Source organism: Gorilla gorilla, chromosome 18, assembly GCF_029281585.2.
Source record: "Gorilla gorilla gorilla isolate KB3781 chromosome 18, NHGRI_mGorGor1-v2.1_pri, whole genome shotgun sequence".
Taxonomy (NCBI): domain Eukaryota; kingdom Metazoa; phylum Chordata; class Mammalia; order Primates; family Hominidae; genus Gorilla; species Gorilla gorilla.
The window spans coordinates 100421874-100447351 of record NC_073242.2 but is presented as its reverse complement, the minus strand read 5'-3'; the positions used below and the strand labels follow the sequence as shown (position 1 = coordinate 100447351).

The following is a 25478-nucleotide window of genomic DNA, read 5'->3' as shown; positions in this document are numbered from 1 at the left end:
AAGGAAATCTGATCCAAAAAAACTCTACCAGCATTCTATTTCAATATTTTGGAGCAGGTTTTCTGGTTTTAATAACGTAAAGTCCTCATTACGGTAAATGTTTCACTGTCTCCTGTGGCTCAGGCGGCAAGCAGGGAGGGCGGCTCTGCCTTCCTCTGTTGATTTCCAGAAAGACCTCTCACTTCCCAATAGTCCAGGTAGCATTGTCAACTGAGGTGTTGTTTTTCCTCAGGTATGAAGACCCTCTACAGCTTTGTATTTTTCCATTACAGAAATTCCCATTTGTTTTCTCTTTATGCAGCACATCCCACAGGGGTGCAAAGGCTGGATGGGTGAGTGCTATTATGTGGGGCAGCGAGCCGGCAGAGCCTCGCCAGGCATCTCTGCTGACCTGGAGTGATTTCATAAGTGTTCAGAATTGTCCTCGGCTGATTTTCACTGTCCCTAGCTGTTAAGGCTGCAGTGATAGCCCCATATTAATTATCAGCTCCATCCTCAGCTGTCATGCTTCCATTCCTACCCACGGCAGCTCCTAAATCTGGCTGCCCATTAGAATTGCCTGGGAAGGCTGTTAAAAATCTAACTCCTGAGACATGCTGAATTGTAATCTGTCAGAGGACAAGGTTCAGGAATCTTTATTTTAACGAGCTTCCCGGGAGATTTGTTAGCACCCAGCCCAACATGTGTTCTCTGCCCCTAATGGAGTGGTTTCAGCCAGAGGTAAAGTCAGCTAGAGACATCTGGTCTGGAACAAGTCAAATGGAAGCTCAGGCCAAAAATGAAAAGAGCTTTTCCATACTCTGTGAATTCTCCATGCTTTCCCATCCCCACTCTTTATCCCAGGTTGACAGACAAGGTGCAGAATAGTCAGATTACCGTCTACGCTATTCAACTGTTCTCACTCAACATTCCACACACCCATCCATCCATCCATCAATCCATGCATCCATCCATTCATTCAATCTACCAAACATCTGTTGAGCTTGGGCTGTATGTATAAGACCCTGTGCAATAGGGTATGTAAAGGGGGGACACCGTGGATCCTCCTTCCATACAGTAATAAGCCCAGCCAAGATCATGCCAGCCCAGTGTTTTCCCTTCTTAAAAAGAGCAACCAGAGCTCAGCTCAGAGCCTTCACCAGGCAAGAAAATAATTACATTGATTTTTTTCCATTGTGTTGATTTTTCTAAATATGCTAGATAATCCTGTGTTTTCATTTATAGTAAATGAAATAGACATAGACTATATCATTTACTATATTATATAGTAAATGACATAGAATTTTCCTTTAAAATAAGCCTATTAATGAATACCACAATGTGATATCACCGTATGCTCATTTGAATGGCTAAAATGTAAAAGACTAAATACCAAGTGTGGATGAGAATGCAGACCAACGAGGACTCTCATACAATGCAGGTGGTAGTGTAAAGTGGTACAACCATTTTGGAAAACTGGTTGGCAGTTTCTTGTAATGTTAAATATACATATACCATACAACCCAGCAATTCGCTTCCAAGGAATTTACCCAAGAAGAATGAAAACATATGTCTACAAAAAGACTTGTACACAGATGTTCATAGCAACTTGATTCATAGTATCTAAAAGCTAGAAATAGTAAAGGTGTCCATCAACAAAAAGATGGGAAAACATCCACACTATGGAATACTGCTCCAAAGAAAGAACAGAATCATTGCTCCATGCAACAACATGGACAAATCTCAAAAACATCATGCCAAACAGAGGAAGTCAGACACAAATTTGTACATGTTTCCAATTTCATTTCTATGAAAGTGTGGGCAAATTAATCTCTAGTGATATTAAGCAGATGAGTGTTTGCACAAAGCAACTTTTTAGGATGATGGAAACATTCTGTTTATTAATGTGGTGATAGTTCCACAGATGTGTATACAACTCATCAAACTGTGTGCTTACAAATCACGAAGATGGTAGTGGGATCCCTGAAATTTAGGAAATGATACTCTAGGATCCCTGAAATTTAGGAAATGATACTCTAGGACATGGTTAGAGTGGACAGTGTCCTAAAAGAAGTGCAGATGAAATGCTCTGAAGCTTCCAAGGGAGGGAGAATTTCTTCCGGTGGGAAGATAGGCCAGTGGTGGGAGCTTCACATAATAGATGACATTTGTGCTGAGCCTCTGAGTACAGATGGGGCCAGAATGAGTATATAAGTGAAATAGATTAAAATTAACATCAAGGGCTTGAGATAGGTTGGGGAGGGTCAGAGAGGGGTCCAGAAAAAGCCACACACCAAGGGGAAACAGGAAGAATGGGGGTGACCCCACAACCTTGGCCTTTGTGACATCCAAAGGCCTTTTTAATCAGTGGAACCTGGACATATGGGCTTCAGCACCAGCCGGTACAGTTGCTTTTCCCCTGGGTTCCTCTGCTCAGAGAACTTGAGTGGCAGCACAGCTCATTGGTGGGACCGGGACTAGGGTGTGGCAAGCAAGGCGCTGAGGTCACATTGTAGGAGGCAAGGTCATGTAAGAAACCCAAGCCTGCACTTCCAGGCCCCTAACAGAGAGTGCTTCCCAGGCCTCAGCTGAGTCTTAGCCCTGCTTTCTGGTGAGCTGGGAGCAGGATCCCCAGTGGCTCATTCATTCATGACCATGCCGACTACTTATTCCAGGCCAGGCACTGGATTAGACACCATATTGGATACCAGTCCTCAGCGAGTCCACATCTAACAGGGATGGTAAAAATAAGTGTGAAAGGGGAAGCCCAGGGGGCTATGGACACTCAGAGGAAAGAAGTTGGGCCTAGACTGGTAGTCAGAAAACTTTTTAAGAGCAAGTGAAACTTTAGCTGAGATTTGAAGAAGGCAAGTTCAAGGGAGGGTGTAGGGTGGTCCCTACTAGATCTGCCTGGTCTAGGATTTGGAGTTTGGCCTTAGAAACTGAGAGCCCACTGAACACTGATTTGCAAAAACTGATGTCTCCTGTCTCCCCCTATTCCCTGTCCCATGCTTTGGTAGGTTTGTGACATTGCCGAAGAAGCCCTACAGTGCCCCACTGTCCCAGATGGAGTCCATCCCAGCAACCTCAGAGGCTGCCAGCCCACCAGCAATCCTAGTTACAGTAGAGTCCCCCGAGATGGATTTAAATGATTTTGTTAAGTAAGTGCAAATGCAAAGCCAACATAGATTTTTTGTAGTAGCTTTTCTTTTCTTTACACGGACTTACATTCTCAATACTCATCCCTCATTGGTTCATTCATCCAGTCCCCAGTCAACAGTTTAATAAATGTCTTCTATGTGTAGGCCCCAGACTAGACATCTGGGATAGGGAGAGGGTACCATCATGAGTCCTGGGGGACTGAGCCCTTGCTATCATATTGTCCTCTCTGTATGTCCAAGGTCTACAGTCAGGATTGGGTCCAGGGTAGCAAGCAGGAAAGGATATATCAATTCACCAAACATTATGTCCTCACAATAAAATGCTCCAATAAATAGGGAAACAACATTGAGCACATAGAACACCCACATTGTCTGAAGAATTGCTAGAGCTTCCTAGGACTTTTTGTAAGTTGAACATGGGCTTGATGGGCCAGTAAAAAAGGGTTGAGCCCCGTGAAAAATTGACCAGTTCAGTGGCCTAGACCACATGTTTGGGGGCATAGGGCAACAGGGCCCTGACCAGCTGACCTCTTGAGAAAGGTGTCCCTTGATTGAGAATCCCCCTTACGTTTGGGGGTGTGGTAGAGGGAGAAGAGGAAGACAGGGCTGTTATGCACCTGAGACTGTGTGGCGATGACAGCCCAATGAGTGAATCTCTGCATTTCATTAAACTTCCTAGGACTGTCCTTGTGGATGAAGATGCCAGGCCTGAAGAAAAAGAACTAAGAAAAACGAAAGCTTCCAGTGTGATCTCAGATGTACGGTGTCCTTTCCATGGGGAGGGTAGGCAGGTCAAGGGTCCTTCCCATAAAACAAAGGCAGAATCAGGAGCAGAGTGGCCAGTACAATGCTTGGGTTTAGTTGGGACAAAGCCGTACAGCTTTACCCACATTTCTTCCCAGCCAAACACCCCAGAGCCAACACTCAGTGAGAGCCTACACTTGTGATGTTCCTACACGCTAGATAGAGGATACTAAAGGAAAAATATTTTCTTAATAATTCTGTAGCAAAAACAAAGGGGGCTTAAAAATTAATACCCTTAAATTCTCCTTCTAGAATGATGGCCTAAATAAACTATTGGAGATACAAAGATGTGCATACAAAGATGCTTGTTACAACATTTTAGAAACAGCAAAAAATGAAAAAAAAAAATGAAAGATAAATTACTGTATGTCCATGATGTGATGCAATCTTTTGAAATAATGTTGAGTGGGATTTTCCTATGGTGTGGGTAGGAGTATGAATTGGCATAACCTCTATAACATACAATTTTGCAAGTAGATCAAAATTTAAAATGCATTGTCCCCCTTCTAGAAATTATCCTCCAGATACACCTCTGCACTTGCATAAAGCATGTAACCATCCTTGTACACTGCAGCTTTGTTTGTAAAAGCAAGAAATATTGGAAACAACTTAATTCCACCAATAGGAGACCGTCTGAATAAACTAAATTACATCTGCACAAGGCAATACTATGAAATTCTTTTTTAAAAATGAGAAAGTTCTCTACGTACTAATTTGGCACAATCTTTGATATATTAAGAAAAAATACCCAGTGCAAAACAAAGTACACTGTGTGCTAACATTTGTATAAAGAAAAAAGTCTATGAAAGCAACCAACACTTAACTGAGCACTGACCTAAGCTTTTTTTTTTTTTTTTTTTTTGAGGCAGAGTCTCACTCTGTTGCCCAGGCCAGAGTGAAGTGGTACCATCTTGACCTACTGCAACCTCCAACTCCTGGGTTCAAGCAATTCTCATGCTTCAGCCTCCCAAATAGCTGGGATTACAGGCACTTGCCATCATGCCTGGCTAATTTTTGTATTTCAGTAGAGACAGGGTTTCACCATGTTGCCCGGGGTGGTCTTGAACATCTGAGCTCAGGCAATCCACCTGCCTCAGCCTCCAAAAGTCCTGGGATTACAGCCATGAGCCACCGCCCCCAGCTAAGCAATTTTTTACATTAACTCTTTTACTTTTCCCAACACCCCTGTGAGGTGGGTACCACTATCTTTCCCCATTTTACCAATGCAGGGACACGTCCATCAAGCAGTGGAGCTGGAAGACTTGACCATCTTGCTTGCTCTTAGCTACTGTGTTACCTCTCAAACAGTTACACAGATATCTTTGCTTGTGCATGGAATATCTCTGGAATTTAATCTTCATGAGGGCAGGAATTTTTTTTCTGTTTTGTTCATCGTCATATCCTCAGGATATAGAACTGGTTCTTAGTAAGTCCCCAGTAAATATCAGCTGAATGAAGAGGAATAACTAAATTCAACATATAGGAAACTGGACAGTGGGTACCTCAGGAGGGGAGAACCGGAGAACTGTAGGGATAGAAGTCTTTTTTTATCTTTTTACCATATATCCTTTTGAATATTTTAAATTTGTATCGTGTACAATCAACTTTCTAAAATACTTTAAGTGATGTTTGTGAAGAATATTCAGTCATATGGGAAGATGGCGCTCATATTAGGTCAACTGAAAAATCAGAATACAAATATATATGCACACATAATACACTATATATACACACATATATATAATAATATTTATCTACAGTATAACCTGAGATGGACTTTTATTTCTTTCCTTGGAGGTTTCTATATTTTAAAAATTTTTTAGAATGAGTATGTGTGAGTATATAAAATATTTGTCTTTTAAATATTAATTCTTCTTTTTCTATTTTCAAAGATGCGTGTCATAGAAAACTCAAGAATAGGCCAGAAACAGTGGTTCACGCCTGTAACCCCAGTACTTTGGGAGCCAAGGCAGGAGGATGGCTTGAGGCCACGAGTTCAAGACCAGCCTGCGCAACATAACGAGACTCCAGGGTGTGGTGGTGCACGCCTGCAGTCCTGGCTACTTTAGGGAGGCTGAGGTGGGAAGGTCACTTGAGCCCAGGCATTCAAGGCTGCAGTGAGCTCTGATCATGCCACTGCATTCCAGCCTGGGTGACAGAGACAGACATCTTGTCTCAAAAATAAAATATATATGTACATATATATGTACATATGTGTACATATAAACTCAAGAATACAGAAAAATTAAAGCAAACATCCTCAAAATTCCTATCTTCTTTCTACCCCACTGAGAAAAATGCTACGAAATTCTTAGCAAACAACCTCCCAGATATTTCTATTTGCCTATGCAAATCTCTGAAGGAATTTACACACACACACCTTCAGACACATGAGGCATATGTAATTTTACATGAATAGGACTGCTTTTCACTCAATAATATGTTGTGCACATCATCCCTATCCATAAATACACATGCATTATCCTTCATGGATAGGTGTACCACACACACTTCATTTAAAGTGACCCCCTATTGATGGGCACTGAGTTGGCTTCCAAAGTTTTGCTGTTATAAATAATGCTGCAGTAAACATCCTCGTATGTACATTATAGTCACTTGCTCAATTATCTCCCTGGGAAAAAATGTACTATTTTTATAATCATATACAACATACTTTATTTTTCTGTCAATTGATGATCCATTTTGAATGCTTGCCAGCTTTTCCTCACATCTTTAATTTCTAGGAAATAAAAATTAGCTCTACTGAAATAGAAAGAATATACTCAAGCCAGAGCCAGGTGGAGGATCAGGAATCCCTACAGACCTGTGAACAGAATGAGATGCTTTCCATTGGGATAGAAGAAGTAAGTGACACCGTGTGAGTCCTGACCTTATCAGACACTAACTTTACTTTCTAACTGAGCAGCTGCCCCACATTAGAAACTTAAATCTCACCAGAGCACTGTTACCATCATTACCATTATGTGTTTTCAGGGTGCTGGGCTACCTTCTATCAAATGAGTTAAAGACTGGAATTAATGTGTAAATTGACATAACTTTCACTTATCCTTGGCAGGCATTCATCCCAACAGTTGCTCTCTTACAGAATGACTTTCTCTGCAGGTGTTTGATATTTTGCCCCTGTTTGGAGTGTTGCAGCCACACAGTAGCCACCAAATATCGTTCACCTTCTATGGACACGCTAACATCATTGCACAAGCTAAAGCTCTGTGTGAAGTGGAAGAAGGACCCACCTACGAAATAACACTGAAGGGAGAGGCGTCCCTGGTCAACTATTCCTTTGACACCAAGGATATTCACTACGGATTACAGGTATCACAAACCATCGGGTAGAGATTTTCTGGTTTTGTCTTAAGCATCTTAAACAAATCTCTCCTGAACCCCAATCATCATAGTCTCGCCATCACCCCGTCCTTGATCTCCCATCAGCCTCCCTAACCCTGACCATCCTCCTGCTGCCAACCGTTTGCCAGATACTTACACTTGCTTTTCTTATCGTCTCCTGAAACTCAGCATGTTAGATGTTCAAGGTCACTTCCCTTTCAATCCAGGAGCCTATTCCAACTTCTGCATTTCTTTCAATAGCATTACCATTTTCTCCACCCTTGGGTTCACAATCTCCAAGGCTTTTCCGCTGCACTCTCTCCTTCACCTCTCCACATCCTTCTAAGCCTCCAGGATTTGCTGACTCATCACCAGCATCCCTCTCTGAGTCAGTTTTCTCTTCCCATTGCCACTGATATCACATTACAGGGTCTCATCAAGCCATGCCTAAATTATTACAGCAGTTCCTCCCACACTGTAGTGTGCCTATTAAATCACCTGGGAGTTTTGTTCAAGTGCAGATTCTGATTCAGTAAGTCCAGCGACATTTTCCAAAATGGTGTTGTCATCCTGTCAGTCCCTGACCAATTAATCCCAGCAGCATTTGGCAAAGCAATGGGATATTGACCAAAGATCATGGTTTCGTATTCCGGTTCTACTTCCTCTTTGTATTCGGGTTTTACTTCCTCTTCCTATTCCAGTTTTACTTCCTCCCGACTGCATGACCTTGGGCACATCACCTCTCCAAGCCTCAGTGTCCCTCATCTATAAGGTGGGAACGGAGTAGCAAGCCCATCCCATCAGGAGTTGTCATTGCTTAAAGCATCTGGTCAGTGCTGTGCTGGGTCAGAGTTGGCTGTCAATTGTCATGAGTTCCTTTGGGTCAGAGCCCATTCCTCACCTGAGTGAGGCTATCCTAAGCCTCTCCATTAACTGGTGATCTTTACACTGGAAGTTTCACTTCCCATAATTCCCTCTTGTAGTCCATACATTTCAGTGTGGCCAAGCTGGTCTACCCACCGGCCCCAGTGCACCCCAGCGCTTCATGCAGCTACACTTTGTCTTACCTTATCCCTCTCATCCTCCACTCTGCCAAGCCCAAACCTTTACATCCTATAAGACCCAGCTCAGCTCCTTCTAGGGTTATCTTTTACTTTACATTCCCTTGGCACTTAATGATAGTCTTTGCCATAATATAATATACTTTCCCATTTTTGTTTTGGAATAATTGTCAATTAATTCCATCAGTACACATTCTCTTCCCAATCAGATTTTGTGTTATGCACTCGGAGACCATATCTCCTACCAAATTTCAATGAGGATTGAATCTCCGTTACATAGCTCCTGCATGTATCATTACTGAATTGTGTGCATGCATGTGTGTTTATAGATCAAAGATTGTGCCTAAAATCTGATTCATGCAACACCTACTGAGACCATCTCCATGATGCTGACCAAATAGAATTCTCTTTCCTTCGTCGTCTCCAGGGTCCTTTGGGCACTTGGTTTCGGCTCATCTCTGAGTATAGTCTTTGAAGCAGTCAGACCTCACCCTAGCTTTTCCTAAGGACCCCCAAAGTGGCCTGTTTGTGTTTATTGGGCCTGCTAACCCAGCTGGTGAATTATGTTAGCAAAATTCCAGGAAAAAGAACATGACTGGCCTGTTACACCCATGGTTCTCCATTTGAATGGAAAAATTCATTCTAGAACATTCTAAACTCAAATCTTTTGTTTTTCTTACAGGACAGAATCCAGAAGGCAAATCTTTTTTTTTTTTAAATTTATTTATTTTAATTCTTTTTATTATACTTTAAGTTCTAGGGTATATGTGCACAACATGCAGGTTTGTTGCATGTGTATACATGTGCCATGTTGGTGTGCTGCACCCATTAACTTGTCATTTACATTAGGTATATCGGCTAATGCTATCCCTCACCCCTCCCCCCGACCCCACAACAGGCCCTGGTGTGTGATGTTCCCCTTCCTGTGTCCAAGTGTTCTCATTGTTCAATTCCCACCTATGAGTGAGAACATGCGGTGTTTGGGTTTTTTGTCCTTGCGATAGTTTGTGGAGAATGATGGTTTCCAGCTTCATCCATGTCCCTACAAAGACATGAACTCATCATTTTTTATGGCTGCGTCTTGCTGGGGCCTTACGAGCTTACTTTCTCACTATTCACAATAGCAAAGACTTGGAACCAACCCAAATGTCCAACAATGATAGACTGGATTAAGAAAATGTGGCACATATACACCATGGAATACTAGGCAAATCTTTTTAATGTAGAAAGCTTACTTTAAGATTCTCTATTACAAGTTCCTGTAGTGAAAAAACTGAGACCCAGGAAGGTGAAATGCTCAGCCCCACAGCCGTACCTAAACTAAATCGGTTCTTAGAAGAACTAAGAGCCAGGTTTCCAGAGTCTAGTGCCCCAGTAGGCATTTGTTGTGATGCTGAGATGTAGACTGACCAGTATTTATATCAGGAGCTGTCACACCCTTATCCATGAGGCATGTTTCTGCACCTTTGTCACTATCAAAGCCGCATCCCAAGATGGAGTCACTCTTCTCCTTCTCTTCTCAAGCTGTTTGACCATGTCACAGAGAGGGAAATCACGCTGATGAACATGGGGAAAGTTGGCTTTGAGTTCAAGGTTCTGACTGACCACCAGTCTTCTCCAGACAACCTTCTCCCTGGAGTGCCACTAATCCTGCCTGTGTCTGTAAGTAAATGGTGGGAGGGGCCCGAATTCAAACCTACGAGCCCCACTCCGATGCAGGTGAGTATTCACGACCAGGATTACAAGTGTGATTTTTTCTTTTTATTAAAACTAAAGAACTCTCAGAAGCAGAAAAAAAAAAAAAAAAATCCAAGCCACTTCGCTCATTTATTAAACAAATATTTATTTAGTCCCACAGTAACCAGTTTCCAGGCACCAGGGATACAGCAATCAACAAGACAGATGCAACCCATGGATTTTTTTTTTCCATGATAATGAGACTAATTTATTTCCACCGATGTCTTCACGCTGCCCTTGTAATTCCCGAGGGCTTCCTCTCCACTGACTTCAGCAAGTGTGAAAACACTAGCAGACTGCGCTGAGCCAAACTGGTTTCAGAAGCAAACAGAGAAAGTGGTTCCTTGTTCATATTATGTTGATCTACCAGTTTTAAGGAACATTTGTTGAATTTTTCTCATTATGAAAATAGCACATAATTGTTATAAAAAAAAGGAAAATATTTTTAAAGTGTAATTATTCATAATCTTATAAATCCAAAGATAATGAGCACCATCATCTTTGATGATAAAGTCTGTTCTTCCCCTAAATCATCTCACATATTTGGGTTTATTGCTGGTCTCTTTATTCTTCATTGCTCTGTTTGTCCCTACATTAATACTCTACTATTTTAGCTGCTATGGCTTTAGAAATACATCTTAATATCTGTTAGGTCAACTCCCCTTTTGGTTTTTTTTCCCAATTTGTCTTAGCTAATCTTTTGAATTAACTTTTTTTTTTTTTTAAGACCAGGTCTGGCTCTGTCACCTAGACTGGAGTGCAGACCTCGACTCACTGCAACCGCTGCCTCCTGGGCTCAAGCAATCCTCCCACCTTAGCCTCCCACATAGCTGGGACCACAGGCATGCACCACCACACCCAGCTAATTTTTGTATTTATTGTTTATTTTATTTATTTATTTTTTGTTTTTTGGAGACAGGGTCTTGCCATGTTGCCCAGGCTGGTCTTGAACTCCTGAACTCAAGGTGTCTGCCTGCCTTGGCATCCCAAAGTGCTGGGATTACAGGCGTGAGCCCCATCTCGCCCAGCCCAAATTCACTCTTGTGTTTTGTTTCTCTAACTTCGTGACTTGAATGCCTACTTTTATTGTTTTTCTTAGTTAATAATGAAAAAATGTAAGACTATTCATTTGCCTAAGGACACCTTTAGCCTTACCCCTTATATTTTAAGAAAATTACAGATAAAAAAGTAGATGACAATTTTTGTGTGTTTTATACATGTTAATATTTACTATTATGATTTTCGTTATTTTCTAAGTTGTCTTAAATTATAGTTTTACTTACAAGTGTAATTTAAAATATATTTTTCTTTTTTTAATTTCCAAATGATTATGATTTTTGCTTTTGTTACTTATATTGTTACTAATATTGAGTTTTTTTTGAATCATGATCAGATAATATGGCCCTCTAAATTCCTACTTAGTGAATTTATTAATATATTTTAGTGACCTAAAGTAATTTTTAATACTAACAAATGTTTGAAAATAATGTTACCTGGGCTATGGAATCCAGATTATCATATCTGGATTCTCTACTAAATTAACCCAAATAATTATAACATTAAAATCTTCTATATCTTTTTCTGTTTAATTTTTCTAAGACTCAAGAGTGGTATATAAAACTTTTGTCCATTTCTCTATTGTTTTCTACAAATACATACACCTTTTTGTTTATAACCTTTTGTTTCTGTGTTGACACAGAAGATCTCATGACTATTAAGTGTTCATCATGGACTATGTGTTCTGTCTACCTTCAGTTGCCTTCTTGTTCCCTTTGAATGCTCTTCTTTGAATTCCGCTTTGTTTGGTCTTAATATTGTGATTGCTGCTTTCTTTTTGCCTTACATAATTTGCCCATAGTCTTATTTCATTTTGTTTTAGGCTTATCATTCATAAAACATACTTATTTGGATTTTATTTTTTAATCTTCTCTGAGAGTCCTCAAGTTTCAATAGGAACATTTAACACATTCTTATGATTAGCAAAACTGAAATGCTTGCTATTATTTCTTTCACCGTATTTTGTCTATTTTTAAAATTTACTCAGTGTTTTCTTTCTATTCCATCTTTTTATCATAATTGCTATGTTTTCCTTGCCCTCTAAGATTTTTAAGCATTTGAATTTACATTGCTGCAGTTATTGTAAATTGATAACAACTCTATAGAGAATAATTTGGCCTTATCTATCAAAATTACACTTTGACCTAGAAATTTCATTTCTAAGAATTTATTCTACATACACGTTCCCACATTTGCAAAATGATGTGTTTATAAGATTATTTCCTATATAATCTGTAATGGCAATAGCAAAAGACCAGAAACAAACTAAATGTCTATCAGTAGGAAACTAGTTTTTAAAAATATGTTACAACTATGTAATGGAATAATATGTAGCAACTAAAAAGGATGGAGCAGCTCTAGATGTACTAATATTGAATTAATCGTAAAATATATTGTTAGGTAAAATGAAAAGAAAAGGAAGATGAAAAACACTCTATATGCTACCATCTGCATTTAAATATATATATATATATATATATATATATATTGCTGGATTCACTCAGCTAACATTTTACTTACAATTTTTGCACCTTTGTTAAGTGATCGTTGGTTCATAAATTTCCTTCTTCATGCTGCATTTGATCAGTTTGGATATCAGAATAAATAAATGGGCATTTCTCTCTCTTCTATTTCCTGAATGGCTCATAAACTGAAGTGATTATCTGTTTTTGAAGGAGTAGCAGAACTTGCATCCAATGCCATATATTCCTTTGTCAGGGTAATTGTCTTCATTTTTCAGCTTCTGTATAGGATACAGATCACTCTAAGGTTTTTGAGTTTTGTTATTCATATTTTTCTAGGAAATTGTTAATTTCACAAAAATGTTTTAATATATTGATGTAAAGTTTTCTCATAATTGTATATGATTTATGTACTATTTTACTATATATTTATGAACGATTTTTCTTTTTTTTTCTTTTTTTTTTTTTTTGAGACGGAGTCTCGCTCTGTCGCTCAGGTTGGAGTGCAGTGGCGCGATCTCGGCTCACTGCAAGCTCCGCCTCCCGGGTTCACGCCATTCTCCTGCCTCAGCCTCCCGAGTAGCTGGGACTACAGGTGCCCGCCACCATGCCTGGCTAATTTTTTGTATTTTTAGCAGAGACAGGGTTTTACCATGTTAGCCAGGATAGTCTCGATCTCCTGACCTCGTGATCCGCCCACCTCAGCCTCCCAAAGTGCTGAGATTACAGGCGTGAGCCACCACGCCCGGCCGAACCATTTTTCTTTTTGCATTTTTGGTGACTTTTCTCCTTATCTTCTTAATCAGTCTTGCCAGTTTTGTGTATTTTATTCGTCTTTTTTCAAAGAACCAGTTTGTGGATTTACGAACCTCTTCTGTTTCTTTGCACTCATTTCATTAAATCTCTTACTCCTTTCCTTCTTTTTTTAGGTTTACTTTGTCATTGTTGTTGTTGTTTTAAGTAATTTAATGAGTTGAACCTGTACTGCAGCACATTCGTTTTCCCTTTTCTGGTCTTTCTACCGCGTAGGGCTTTATCAGTTCACATCAAGAGCAGGTATTAAAAGTTTACTACCTACCTGGAGTACCTGAGGTCTTTAAAAGGAGTTTCCAGATACAGATCGCCCACCTGGACCCAGAAAATATCACTCTGAGTGGAGAGGGAATCTTTCCCCAAATCTGCCTTGATCTCCCCAGGAACCTCACAGGTACTACTTCACACTGGAGTAGTTCCCCACTGGGGACAAAACAAGCATTTTAGCTTTGCTTATTGGAAGATTGCTGGCTACTTACTTTATTTGCTTGGAAATCCCCTGTGGTTCTCTTCCACGTTTTTCTGCAATTGCCAAATTGGTGACCTGAGTTTACTGAGACAAGAAATCGTCTATGGCAGCCCCCAAATGAAGAACCCTGGCCAATTTGGCCATTATTGAATTACTGACAGAGGGATCAGGAAATTTACCTCCAAAAGCTTTTCCTCCCCCCATGCACTTTCCTTCTGGCCCCAGTCTTTCCCCGAGCTGTCCTTTCCCTGTGACATTCTCCTAGATGCCACTGGGAAGGTAAGAGCTAATGAGCTTCCAGGAGTAGAATTCTCAAAGTATAAACTGCACAGAAAGGCGGACACAGATTCTGAGCCCTTATTTTGGTATTACACAGGGTGAAGGCTAAATTAGACTTGAATAATTGTCTTCCCACTTACATTTCCCAGTTACATCTGGCCCCCAGGACTATCCTTTTGTACCAGAATATTTCTGTCTTGGGAGATTCCGAACCTCAGCTGAGCAGCCCTTTTAGCCATAGACTGTCTCTGGCTCTTTCTTCCTGATATCAGGTACAGGACGATGGATCAGGGAAACCTCTCACTCTTTATGAATCTCTATTCAAGCTCCTTGAAATCTCCTTTCCCTAAAAAGCTTCAGACTAAGTCCTCCCACCCAGCCTTTCCTGTTACCCCATTCCCTGAAGTTACTAACTCTCCTGTTCATAATCATCCACTGAATTCTAATTGTCTGCTCCCTGAAAACTTGCATATATATATAAATATATATATTTATATTTATATTTATATATATATATAGGCAAGACCCTGTCTCTATTTTAAAAAGGTCTCGCTCTGTTACCCAGGCTGAAATACAGTGGTGCAATCAGAGCTCACTGTAATCTTAACTCTTAGGCTCAGGGGATCTTCCCGCTTCAGCTTCTTGAGTAGCTGGGACTACAGATGTGCACTGCCATGCCTGGCTAATTTTTTAATTTTTTTTTTTTTAAGATAGGATCTCACTTTGTTACCCAGGCTAGTCTTACATTCCTGGTCTCAAGTGATCCTCCCATCTCAGCCTGCCAAAGCACTAAGATTACAGGTGTTGAGCCACAATGCCTGGCAATAAATGTCACTAATGCTAAGACCATGTTACACTCTCGTATCTAGAGTTCCAGCCAGATGAGGGTTACTCCAGCTCCACATATAATTTCAGGAAGGAAAACCTTTGCCATACGGTTGAAACTGGGCACCCAGCTGGCCTCATCAGGGCAGTAGACATGGTTTGGCCAGTAAGGGCTTTAAAATAATTTAAATTTGAACACCATTAGTTGGGTCTTCTGTTCTCCAGTTCACTACACTCACAGCATTTCCTATTGTTTTATAATAGGCTTTTTTTTTTTTTTTTTTTTTGATACAGAGTCTTGCTCTGTCACCCAGGCTGGAGTTCAGTGACGGGGTCTCAGCTCACTGCAACCTCCACCTCCAGGGCTCAAGCGATTCTCATGCCTCAGGCTCCCCAGTAGCTGGGATTACAGCCACACACCACCATGCCCAGCTAATTTTTTGTAGAGACGGGGTTTTGCCATGTTGCCCAGGCTGGTCTTGAACTCCTGAGCTCAGGCAATCTGCCCACCCTCAACCTCCCGAAGTGCTAGGATTACAGGCGTGAGCCACCACACCTGGCCTATAGTAGGCATTTTAAATGACTTTCCTACCTTTGCCTTTCAAAGTATTTGAATTTGCACTGGCGTAGTGGTAAATTCGGGTGGGAATCTCTCCACCGATTACCTACCCTCCCTGATTCAGGCTACTGTGGCATATTTAGTGTTAATTAAAACAACTTGACCCAAACATATCTTTTGTTAATTGAGATTTAATAAACATAAAAAGTGACTTAAAGGGTGACTGGCTGTCTGGGTTTGTCCAGCACTGGGAGAGCTCCAGGGTGTAGGGGTTTAAGTGCTAGAACCAAGAAAACCCCAAGCAAGCCAGGATCAAGTGGGTCACCCTATGAGTGGCTTCGAATGTAACTAACTTCAAGTTCTGGAGAATCAGCCAGTCCTTCACTAAAGCATAATCTCATTGAACTCAGTGAGGTCTCTAATACAGATTCAACTCTCAAATCACCTCACCCTCTGAAGCAGGGAAAGCAGGGCAGACGAAGTATCCAAAAGTCCACTTCCCTTCCCACCTTACCAGGAGCTGAGGGTCTGTGTTTGCGACATCATTCATATTTTTCTGGCCTTCCTGATTCTGCTCTCCTTCCAACCCCCACTCCCCACCCTGGTACAGCAAATGAAAAGTATGAAATGTTCTTGAATCAAGCCAGGAAAAACACAGACAAAGAGTATAACAAATGTGAAACGCTCGATCACTTTGACATAATAACTGAGGAAGTGCCAGAAGACGAGCCTGCTGAGGTAAGACAGCTCCAGCCTGCACGGGACGCCTGTGCAGGAGGGTGGTGCATGCAGAGTGCATAGGAGTTGTGTGCAGAGGGCACTGTGTGCACAGTGTGTGGGGTGTGTGTGCAGAAGGGCACTGTGTGCAGAAGCCCAGGGGCAAGGACATGGTCTCTGAGGTACAGAAAGGAGAAAGACAGAGATAAGGCAAAGAATCAAGAAGCTAGGAGAGGCAAGATGAGCCCAGGAGGTGAGGTATCAGATGGCTGATCTATTAAGGTTTTTGGACTTCATCCTGAGGGCAACGAGAGGTGTGGCCCAATCGACTTTGCATCTTTAAGAGATCCCTCTGGCTGCCATGTGGAGCTTTGAGGGGACAGGAACTTGGGGATGATGAGAGTAGATTCGAGAGATCAGTTTTTTTAGAAGCTGACGGAGGGCCAGGTGCAGTGGCCCACTCCTATAATCCCAGTACTTTGGGAAGCCAAGGATGGCCTGAGGCCAGGAATTTGAGACCAGCCTGGACAACATGGTGAAACTCCATCTCTACAATTTTTTTAAGCTGATGGAGTAATTCTAGGTGAGAGATGGTGGTGCTGTAAGCAATGGTGATGACAGTGGGGACAGGGCGAACTGGGTGGGTTCAAGGAATATTCCAGAAGTGGAATGGTCAAGACTTAGGGATTGATTGGATATGGGCATGGGGTGGAGGGGACCTCTAAGTCTTTTTTGGATGACGAGGTAAGGAGGGGGACTGAGACAGGCAACTCAGGAGGAGAAGCGAGGTCTTGGTGGGAGGGGAGGGAAGGGAAAGGAGTTCAGCTGCTTCCCGTGGCTACCGAATGTGAGATTTCTGTGCATCATCTGCGTAGAGCAGCCAGTAGGGAACCGGAGCCACCGCTGGGCATCTCAGGGAGAGAGAGAGGTTGGAGAAGATGGCTTGAGAGTCATCAGCTGATCATTGCAATCACAGGAAATGGGGAGATTCCCTAGGAAGTATGTCTAGTGAGCAGGAAAAAAGGCAGATTCAGAATGTAGCCCCAAAATACCCCAGCATCTGAGTGGGGGAGAGGGGTGGCCAAAAGATTCTGGAAAAGTCAGGAGCATGTGGTGCCACAGAGGTGGGAGCCAAGCGAGGGTCTCTGGAGGAGAGAGCTTCTCAGCTTGTAAATAAAGGCTGGGATAGGAAGACAAAATCCCAATATATCCTCCCTCATCACCCCTGAAAGTCCTGTTTTAAAAGTCTATTCCTGACCCTGACAGCTGCCATCCCCCATGCTGTTCTTTCCAAATGCAAATGTGCATGCGAATATTGTTCTAAGGAAGAATCATATATGTGGCTAGAGAGCCCTTAGGTTGGTTAAGAGGGGGCTCTAATGTGGGGGAGAAAGGTGTCATGGGGGAGACTGGAAGCACCAAAGCCCACCGGGGATTATTTGTTTTGCAGAAGGCTGGTTCAAGTACAAGATGCTAACAGTGAACCTTAGCACCAAGGATGATCATAATTAATAACATCAGTTACCATTTATTGGACTCTTATACTAAGCCTGTGCCATACTGTTAACCTGTACTGTTATCTTGTTAAATCCTCCCACAGTGAGGGTGGGGGGAGAATGGTGCCGCTGTCATCTAAATTTTAGTTTTACAGAAGTGAAGTGCATGTCCCAAGGCAAGCACAGAGCTAGGATTTGAAACCAGGCCTGCCCAGCTGCTAAGATGGTGCTCTTAGCCTCTGCCTTCTCCTGCCAGCCCCGGGCTGCCCACTGGAAGCAATGATGTGTCTCCACCTGCTTATTGGGTTCCCAGGCTGCACCTTATCAAAGCCTAGGAGAGCAGTGGGGTGGGGTTTCTGTGAATATGATGGTACGTGCAGAGCCAAGCTAGTTCCCTTGAGTAGGGCAGGGTGGACCACTCATGGCTCAGGAGCCAAGCACAGAGTTGGCTTTGCTGCTCTAGAATCCAGACAACTGGGAAGGCTGTCAGCAGACGCTGCTCCTCTCCCAGTTTATCACACTTCCACTCTCACCTCCTGTGCCTTACTGTGGGCCATGGCACACATTAACCTTCCCTGCTGGGCCTTAGACTTAAGGATTAGCCCTTTTCAAACAGTATTTCTCAACCTTTTCCATTATCACTCCCTAAAAATCCATTTTAGACCTTTTTTCCTAATATTCCCCATGAAATATTTTTATTCATTATATACAAAATGGAATCTCCTTGAATAGTTTGACATATACTTTTTAACTTTTTATTTTGAAATAATATATTTACAGGGAATTGAAAAAAAAAGGGTTTTCCCAGCAGTAACGTCTCGTATAACTATAGTACAACATCACATCCATGAAATTGACATTTGTACAAGCCACGGAGCTTATTCAGATTTCACCACTTTTACATGCATGTGTGTATGTGTATGGTGTAGTTCTGTGCAATTTTATCACATGTAGATTTGTGAACCCACCACCACAATTAAGATCCAGAACTATTCCATTACCACCAAGATTCCTCGTGCTTCTTGGGGAAATAAAATTAAAAACAAAATCTCCCTCCAACCCAGAAAATCTATCCACAAAGGTAGAAGAGAAAGAAAACAATTTTATTATTGAATAAGCATTAAACCAGAATGTGATGCCCATCACAGGCAATCTGCTGAGAGATTGCAAAGACAGAAGGAAGTCTGCCCCTCCTATAGAGCCAACCAGATCCAAGCCTTTTCATTCCTGTTCTCAGAGTAAAAAATAGCTAGTCTCAAGTAAGAGGACTTTACACCATCATTTGTCACACATAGTTTATCCTAAATCGACATGGTAATTGAGGTGACCAACTGTGTTAGCTAATTGGCTTTATCCAAAGGAAAAACAAACTTGTCTTTCTCGCAGGGCCCCATGGAAGCTAGGCTCCCATCCTCTCACAGAAACTGGGAGTAGGGACTTCACCTTTCTTGTTGATTACGTGTCAAAGAGATGGTTCCCAGGTCCTTGAGAAAGACACTTCTGGCTCCTAAAGCTGGCAAGAGGCTTATTTCACTTTTAAAAGGATTTATCTACATTTCAAAGCTATAACATTTCAAAGAACTTAAAATTACAAATGTTCTAAACTAAATACTCTAAGGGGAGGAAGAGAAGTCTCTTCCCTTATTTTCAACAAGGAGAACTAAGCCTCATTTTCCATTTGTGTTTGGCCTTACATGTGCCCAGGTTATAACCACATCCACCCCTCTCTCCCTGTCCCTTACCTCTGGCAGCCACTCATCTGTTCTCCATCTTGAGCCTTTTGTTATTTCAAGAATGTTATATAAATGGAATCATACAGCACATCGCCTTTTGAGATTGGCTTTTTTCATTCCACATAATGCCCTTGTAATCCATTCAAGTTATGCACCTCAATAATTCATTCCCTTTTACTGCTGAGTATTCCATGGTGTGGATATACCGATTTGCTTACCCTCCCCACGCCCTTCCCAGGAAAAATGTAATGCTTTAAACATACCGTGTATCTGTTTATGTTCTGTGGCTCTTTGGGGGCCGCAAACCATTGTAATATTTAAGATATTTTCCACCACCCTCCAAGAACTAATTTTTGCCTCTTTAGGGGTGATATTGTCCCTGTTGAGAATGCATGTTCCTAAAGAATTTGCTGACTTGCTCTTCCCTCTTGCTTCAGGTAAGTGCTCATCTCCAGATGGAGGTAGAAAGACTTATAGTCCAAAGCTATGTCCTAGAACATCAGAAAACAACCACCCCTGATCCTATGGATGACCCCTGCTTCAGCCATCGGAGTCGCCGCAAACTGGCCAAGTGAGTGGTTTCCAGTGACTGCCTTTCTGTGCTGTGCTTGTTTCAGAGTGTAGCAGAGCAAGCAGTGCTGCCTCATGCAGCACACTCCCTGAAACACTGGCTGATCATCTCGCAATGAAATCCTCTCTCCTCACTTACCCGCCATCCCCTAGCATCAAGCCAACTGGGCAGGTTTCTGCCTCTTAGAGTGAGAACATTACAGCTATGTCTAATGGACAGGCTTCACTTCAGGTCCATAAGGGCCCATGCTGAACATGTTCTGAGATAATGGCCAAAACAGTGGTGTGAATCTCTGGGGGAGTTAACGTTGTTTCTAGTCTCCGTTTGGGTAGCCATTGGTTGTTCTCCACTCTGGAGAATAAAACTGTGCACAGGAGGTAGAAAAAAAAATCAGATTCACTCACTTTTGGAAAAGTAGCCTTCCAGGTTTGAAAGTGACTAGTAAGGTCTATTAACCATTTCAGAATCCAGCTACCAGAGTACATCCTGGACTTTGGCTACATCATCCTTGGCGAAGTCCGAACCCACATCATCAAGATCATCAACACCAGTCACTTTCCAGTGTCATTCCATGCAGACAAGCGTGTCCTTCATGAGACAGGTACCCAGGCTGGGGAGACCCTTTCCTATTGCACTTGGTCATTTCTCGCAAGGAACCCATCAGTACTGTCCTCCTGGAGCAGCATTTGTGCCTCTGGGATCAGCTAAAAGGATTCTTGGGCTATTCAGTGATCCTTTGAGCAGTCATTCTGACCCAGTGGGGGCTTTCTCTAGAGCAGCTCTTGTTTGCTGTTTCTCTTTTCCATGAAGAAATTTTTTTTTTCTTGGTCCAGGATTCAGTACTGAGCTAGATCGTGTAAAGAATCTGCCTCATTGTGAAACGGAAATATTTGAAGTGAGATTTGACCCACAGGGGGCCAATCTTCCTGTTGGAAGCAAAGAAGTCATTCTGCCCATCAAGGTACAAGGCACCGCTGGGCCCACCCGGACCTGCAGGTTTCCAGCTCTGCTGGCTGATGGCCCCTGGGATAATCCAGTTACTATGTCAGAGCCATGATTCTTCCTTTCCCCAACCCCATGACACATGATAACTGCAGTTTATACCCTCTCTAGGTGGTTGGAGGGCCAACAGTTCACATCTGTCTCCAAGCCAAGGTGACCATTCCAACCATGACTCTCTCTCGTGGAAAAGTGGACTTTGCCACAATTCAGTGTGGACAGTGCCTGGTGGAAACTATTCAGCTTTCCAATCATCTCCAAGTCCCTTGTGAATGGTTCGTCCAGAGCCAAAAGCCTGTTGACAAGGTAAACGAGCTGTGGCCCATTGGTCCTCCTTTCTCCATCTCCATTGCAGCCAGATTTGTAACTCTAGGTCTTGGCGCTCATCATTTCAATCTCCTGCTCAAAGACTTTCAGTGGCAACCATTGCCTCCTGAATAAAACCTGGGCCCTTAGCCCAGCGCTTGAGGTCCTATCAGGCCATGCTGTCGGGTGGAATGTCTTATTCATCTTTGCACCTCTAGTATCTACACATTCCCTGACACCTGAGAGGTACTCAGGAAATGTGGGTTGTGTGAGTGGAAGGTGAATGAGCTCATTTTCCATAGAAGATGATCTAATTCTCTAATATTTATAAACCAGCTGGAGAAACACATGCCGAAGTACTTAAGACAGAAACTACGTGCTGAATTAAAGCCAAAGACAAGGATCTTCGAAATCCAGCCCATTTCTGGAGTCTTGGATCCTGGTGAGAAGTCCAACGTGCAAGTGAAATTCATGCCAAAAGAAGAGGTGAGCTTTAAAGAAATGTGGCTTCATTTAGATTCTCTGGACCTCTTTGAGCTTTACTCAAAGTCCATGCTTGTTTGGGTCTCAAGGGAAGCTTCGAGTGACCTGTGCCTTGCTTTTCTGAATATGGCATCTCAAGCACTTCTGGTTCACATAGGAGCTGTGTGGCCTGGTGGTCTGGAATCATCGGACTAACACATCAGTTTTTATCAGAAGGCCTGGGTTAGTAGCGTTCTGCCTCTGCACACTTACATGCTATGTGTCTTTGAGGAAATTACTTAGCCTCATTCAGTCTCAGTTCACTCATAGATAAAAGAAAAAATAGTAATGTTGCATATCAGAAGTCCTTATTGAAATTCTGAAACCCAGTAAGATCCAAAACTGGGGGTGGGGGGTTTGAGATTTCATAAGCTTCGCACTAAAACTCATTTGGCAGAAAAATCTCATCTGAACTGACATGACACCATTTAACCTTTATTTTACCACTTAGTTTTCAGAGTCAAACATTGCCAACAACTGTTAATGTGTTTGATTACAGGGGACCTGCCCCAGACCCTGCTGAGGGTATTAGGTAACATAGGGTATATGCACTGTGTTTACTATTTGAAAAATCTGAATTTGAAAGTATCTGGCCCCTGGGTTTCAGATAACTTATTGTCAACCTGTAATGACTACCTCCTAAGGTCATTTTGAAGATTAAATGCACAGTATTGAATAAAGTACACAGTGTGCTGCTCTATGTAAGTAAATCTCTCAATAACTATTAACTATTATCATCAGTAGTCGTGAAAAGTACGTCCCAGTAGATGGCCTCCCGGAGCCTCATAAATGTTTCTTTTGTGAACATAATCAACTCAAAGCTACTTCTGACCAGGAACATAATAAAATTAATAAAATCCTCGAACCAGAGAATCTCAAGAGGTTGCACTGTAAAGACTTTTACTCAAAGCCTAAGGCACTTGGGAAATATATTTTTCGCTATTCTGTTATTTTAAAAGAAAAATTGATTTGTGTTTTATAGAAGAGCTATGGTTAACTCCCATTTTCCTTGTAATCGCTTTGAGGAAATGCTTAAGCACCTTCAGTGAGAAAGAGAAAAAGCAAATGACTTCCTATCTCATTCTAAAATAAAACCCATGTTTTTATCATTATCAAAATCTTCCCAGTCCATTTAAAAGAAAATTAGTAATATGTTTGTCATTCTTAAAGAGTCTTAAAATTTTCAAAGGGTTTACTCAAGATTGTGGATTTTTTTTCCATTACTTAATGAGGGAAATATAGTAAAAAAAATAGATTTGTTCAAGCAGTTTCATGAATGTTGAGCTGGAATTGGTCAAAGTTAGTAAAATGTTTCCACCAATTAAGAGAGAAATTTATTAGCTGTATACAAGGAATTGGTTAGCCCTGCAACCCATACGATCCATGTATCTGCATCATCATCAACATCAGCAGCACCAAGAAATCAGTGACATCCACACCAACAATTCTTAGGCATGATAACATGTTCAAGAAAATGAATGAAATGTTTTAGAAAGATTTCCATAAGGAGCAATTAAAATACGGAAGTTTGAATCATAAGGTACTAAGCCCATAACTATAGAGAAACCCTTCTTAGCCAGTAATTTATCTTTTTGTGTCCAGAAATAGATATTTCTGTGTATATGTCTGTATACATTCCATCCATTTGCTTTTTCCCCTTCAAGCTAAGATAGGAGGTCTTCAGATTGTGATTTGCGTAATTTCCTCTCAAACCAAGCCACAAGTCCAGCTATACCAGAATAACCTAGGCATCTGGTTAAAAATGCTGAATCCCAGCCTTACTCTGCCCCTACAGAGTCAGGATTTCTAGGGATGGAATCTGAGGATCTGCATGTTTAATAGGTTCCCCAGTGAAATCAGACTAGGAACTATGGGATGCAATGTAGATTTGGGTACCATTTTGAGAAAACATGTGAGTAGTTATGATATCACTATTAACCAGTATCTGGTTGTAATTGTATCTGATGAACTGAATGCCCCAGCTCTGGCATTCTGCGAAACTCTGGGAAAATACACAAAGTACACACTTCAGAATCATCACTCCTCAGGAGCAAGGGAGCTGGGGTCTTTTTACCGTAAATCCCCAGAGTCATTGCTTAATAACTAATTCCAGATGGTATCATTTCCCTGGCATTTTTGCCCTGCCCTCCCCTGCCCAAGGACAGCAGGGTCCATGAAATGAGAACCTTCAGGCCCAGAGATGCAGACAGTGGCAGCTGGAAGTTTGAGCACACTGGAAGATTTGAGGGATGTGAAAGTGATACTCAGAGGGCTTGCTACAAACGATGAAGCACTTGATACAAGTGCTGGAATGCTAGATACCCAGAATTTATTTGATATCTAGCACTTGGTACAATGCTTGGCATGCTAAATACCCAGTACTTATGTTAATTCGGTAATATAAATTACTCTTATGCAATTTTATAATAAGTTTTCTCCCTTAATCTAAATAGATAAGTTTTTTCCCCTCAGCGGTGTTTTGTTTTACATGACATGTAATGGAAATAAATTCAGATGCTTGTTTTGTTTTTATGTTTTCCAGAAATTCTACAGCCAAACCCTGGTGTTTCAGATTGCCCAGAGTGCTCAAAAGCTTACCCTGCTGGCACGTGGGCAAGGTCTAGAGCCACGCCTGGAATTTAGTCCTTCAGTCCTGGATCTGGGGCCACTGCTACTTTGTGCACCTGGAGACGAGGCCGAGGTGATAGTGAAGAATCCCTGCAACTTCCCCATTGAGTTTTATTCCTTAGAATTTGATCAGCAGTATCTCATAGAAGAAAAGGTGAGCAGAAGTCAAACCAAACTGTTTTTCTACACATGCTGGGCCCTGCTATGTACTCATGCTCTTTTCTCTGCATGCAATAACATCCTCCTGGCCTTTCCCATCTTTTTCCCCTTGAATTCTTCCTTGTCAATTTAGTGATTACTTCCCTATAGCCTTTTCTGACCTACTTCCCTTGACCTGAGTAAAATCCTAGACATTTTAAGCAACTAATTGAAAAGCTAATGCATGTTCATGGTTAAAATTCCAACAGTAAAGAACCGTATGTAGCAACTTGTCAATATCATTGTATTTGAAGTTGAGTTACTTGTAGACAGCATGTAATTGGGTCATTTTAAAAAATATGCTGTCAGTCTCTAACTTTAGTTGATATATTTAGACTTTAGTTGATATATTTATTTAGTTTACATTTAGTGTAGTTATTGCTATTTGAGGACTTAAGTCTGCCATTGCATGTTTTATTGTTTTTTGGAATTTTTTGCTTTCAGGAATTTTTTGTTTACTTTTTCCTACTTTCCTATCAGTTGCTTCAACATTATTTAAAATTCCATTTTTATTTACCCAGAGTGTTTTTTGGGTGTATCTCTTTGTATAGCTCCTTTAGTTATTGCTGTAGGTATTACATTATCTATACATAACATTATAATCGTTGACTGTCAATGATTAAATGTCAATCACTGGTATTGACATTTTAGCAATTCTAGTGTAATTTAGAAAACTTTCCTCCATTTAACTCCCTTCAGCCTTCCGATTTTTAATATAACTGTCTTAAATATTTTTCTTATATTAGCTAGCACTATA

General features: G+C 41.5%; 1 protein-coding gene across 3 annotated transcripts in view; it reads left to right on the top strand.

Annotated features, from left to right (window-relative positions):
- The window catches only part of HYDIN (HYDIN axonemal central pair apparatus protein), a 421455-nt gene that overhangs the window by 235787 nt on the left and 160190 nt on the right, over positions 1–25478 (top strand). For 2 of the 3 annotated variants that reach the window (XM_055366390.1, XM_055366389.2), the window contains exons 24-29: positions 3000–3140; positions 3820–3898; positions 6689–6808; positions 7068–7277; positions 9875–10012; positions 10201–10513. In XM_055366390.1, coding sequence (XP_055222365.1) covers positions 3000–3140; positions 3820–3898; positions 6689–6808; positions 7068–7277; positions 9875–10012; positions 10201–10392 — 880 coding nt within the window. In that variant the 3' untranslated portion in view covers positions 10393–10513. Of the gene's footprint in view, positions 1–2999; positions 3141–3819; positions 3899–6688; positions 6809–7067; positions 7278–9874; positions 10013–10200; positions 10514–13635; positions 13814–16161; positions 16290–19934; positions 20069–20532; positions 20670–20901; positions 21030–21181; positions 21374–21709; positions 21860–24437; positions 24678–25478 lie in introns of those variants that run through there. The other variant, XM_055366388.2, reaches the window with a different exon arrangement.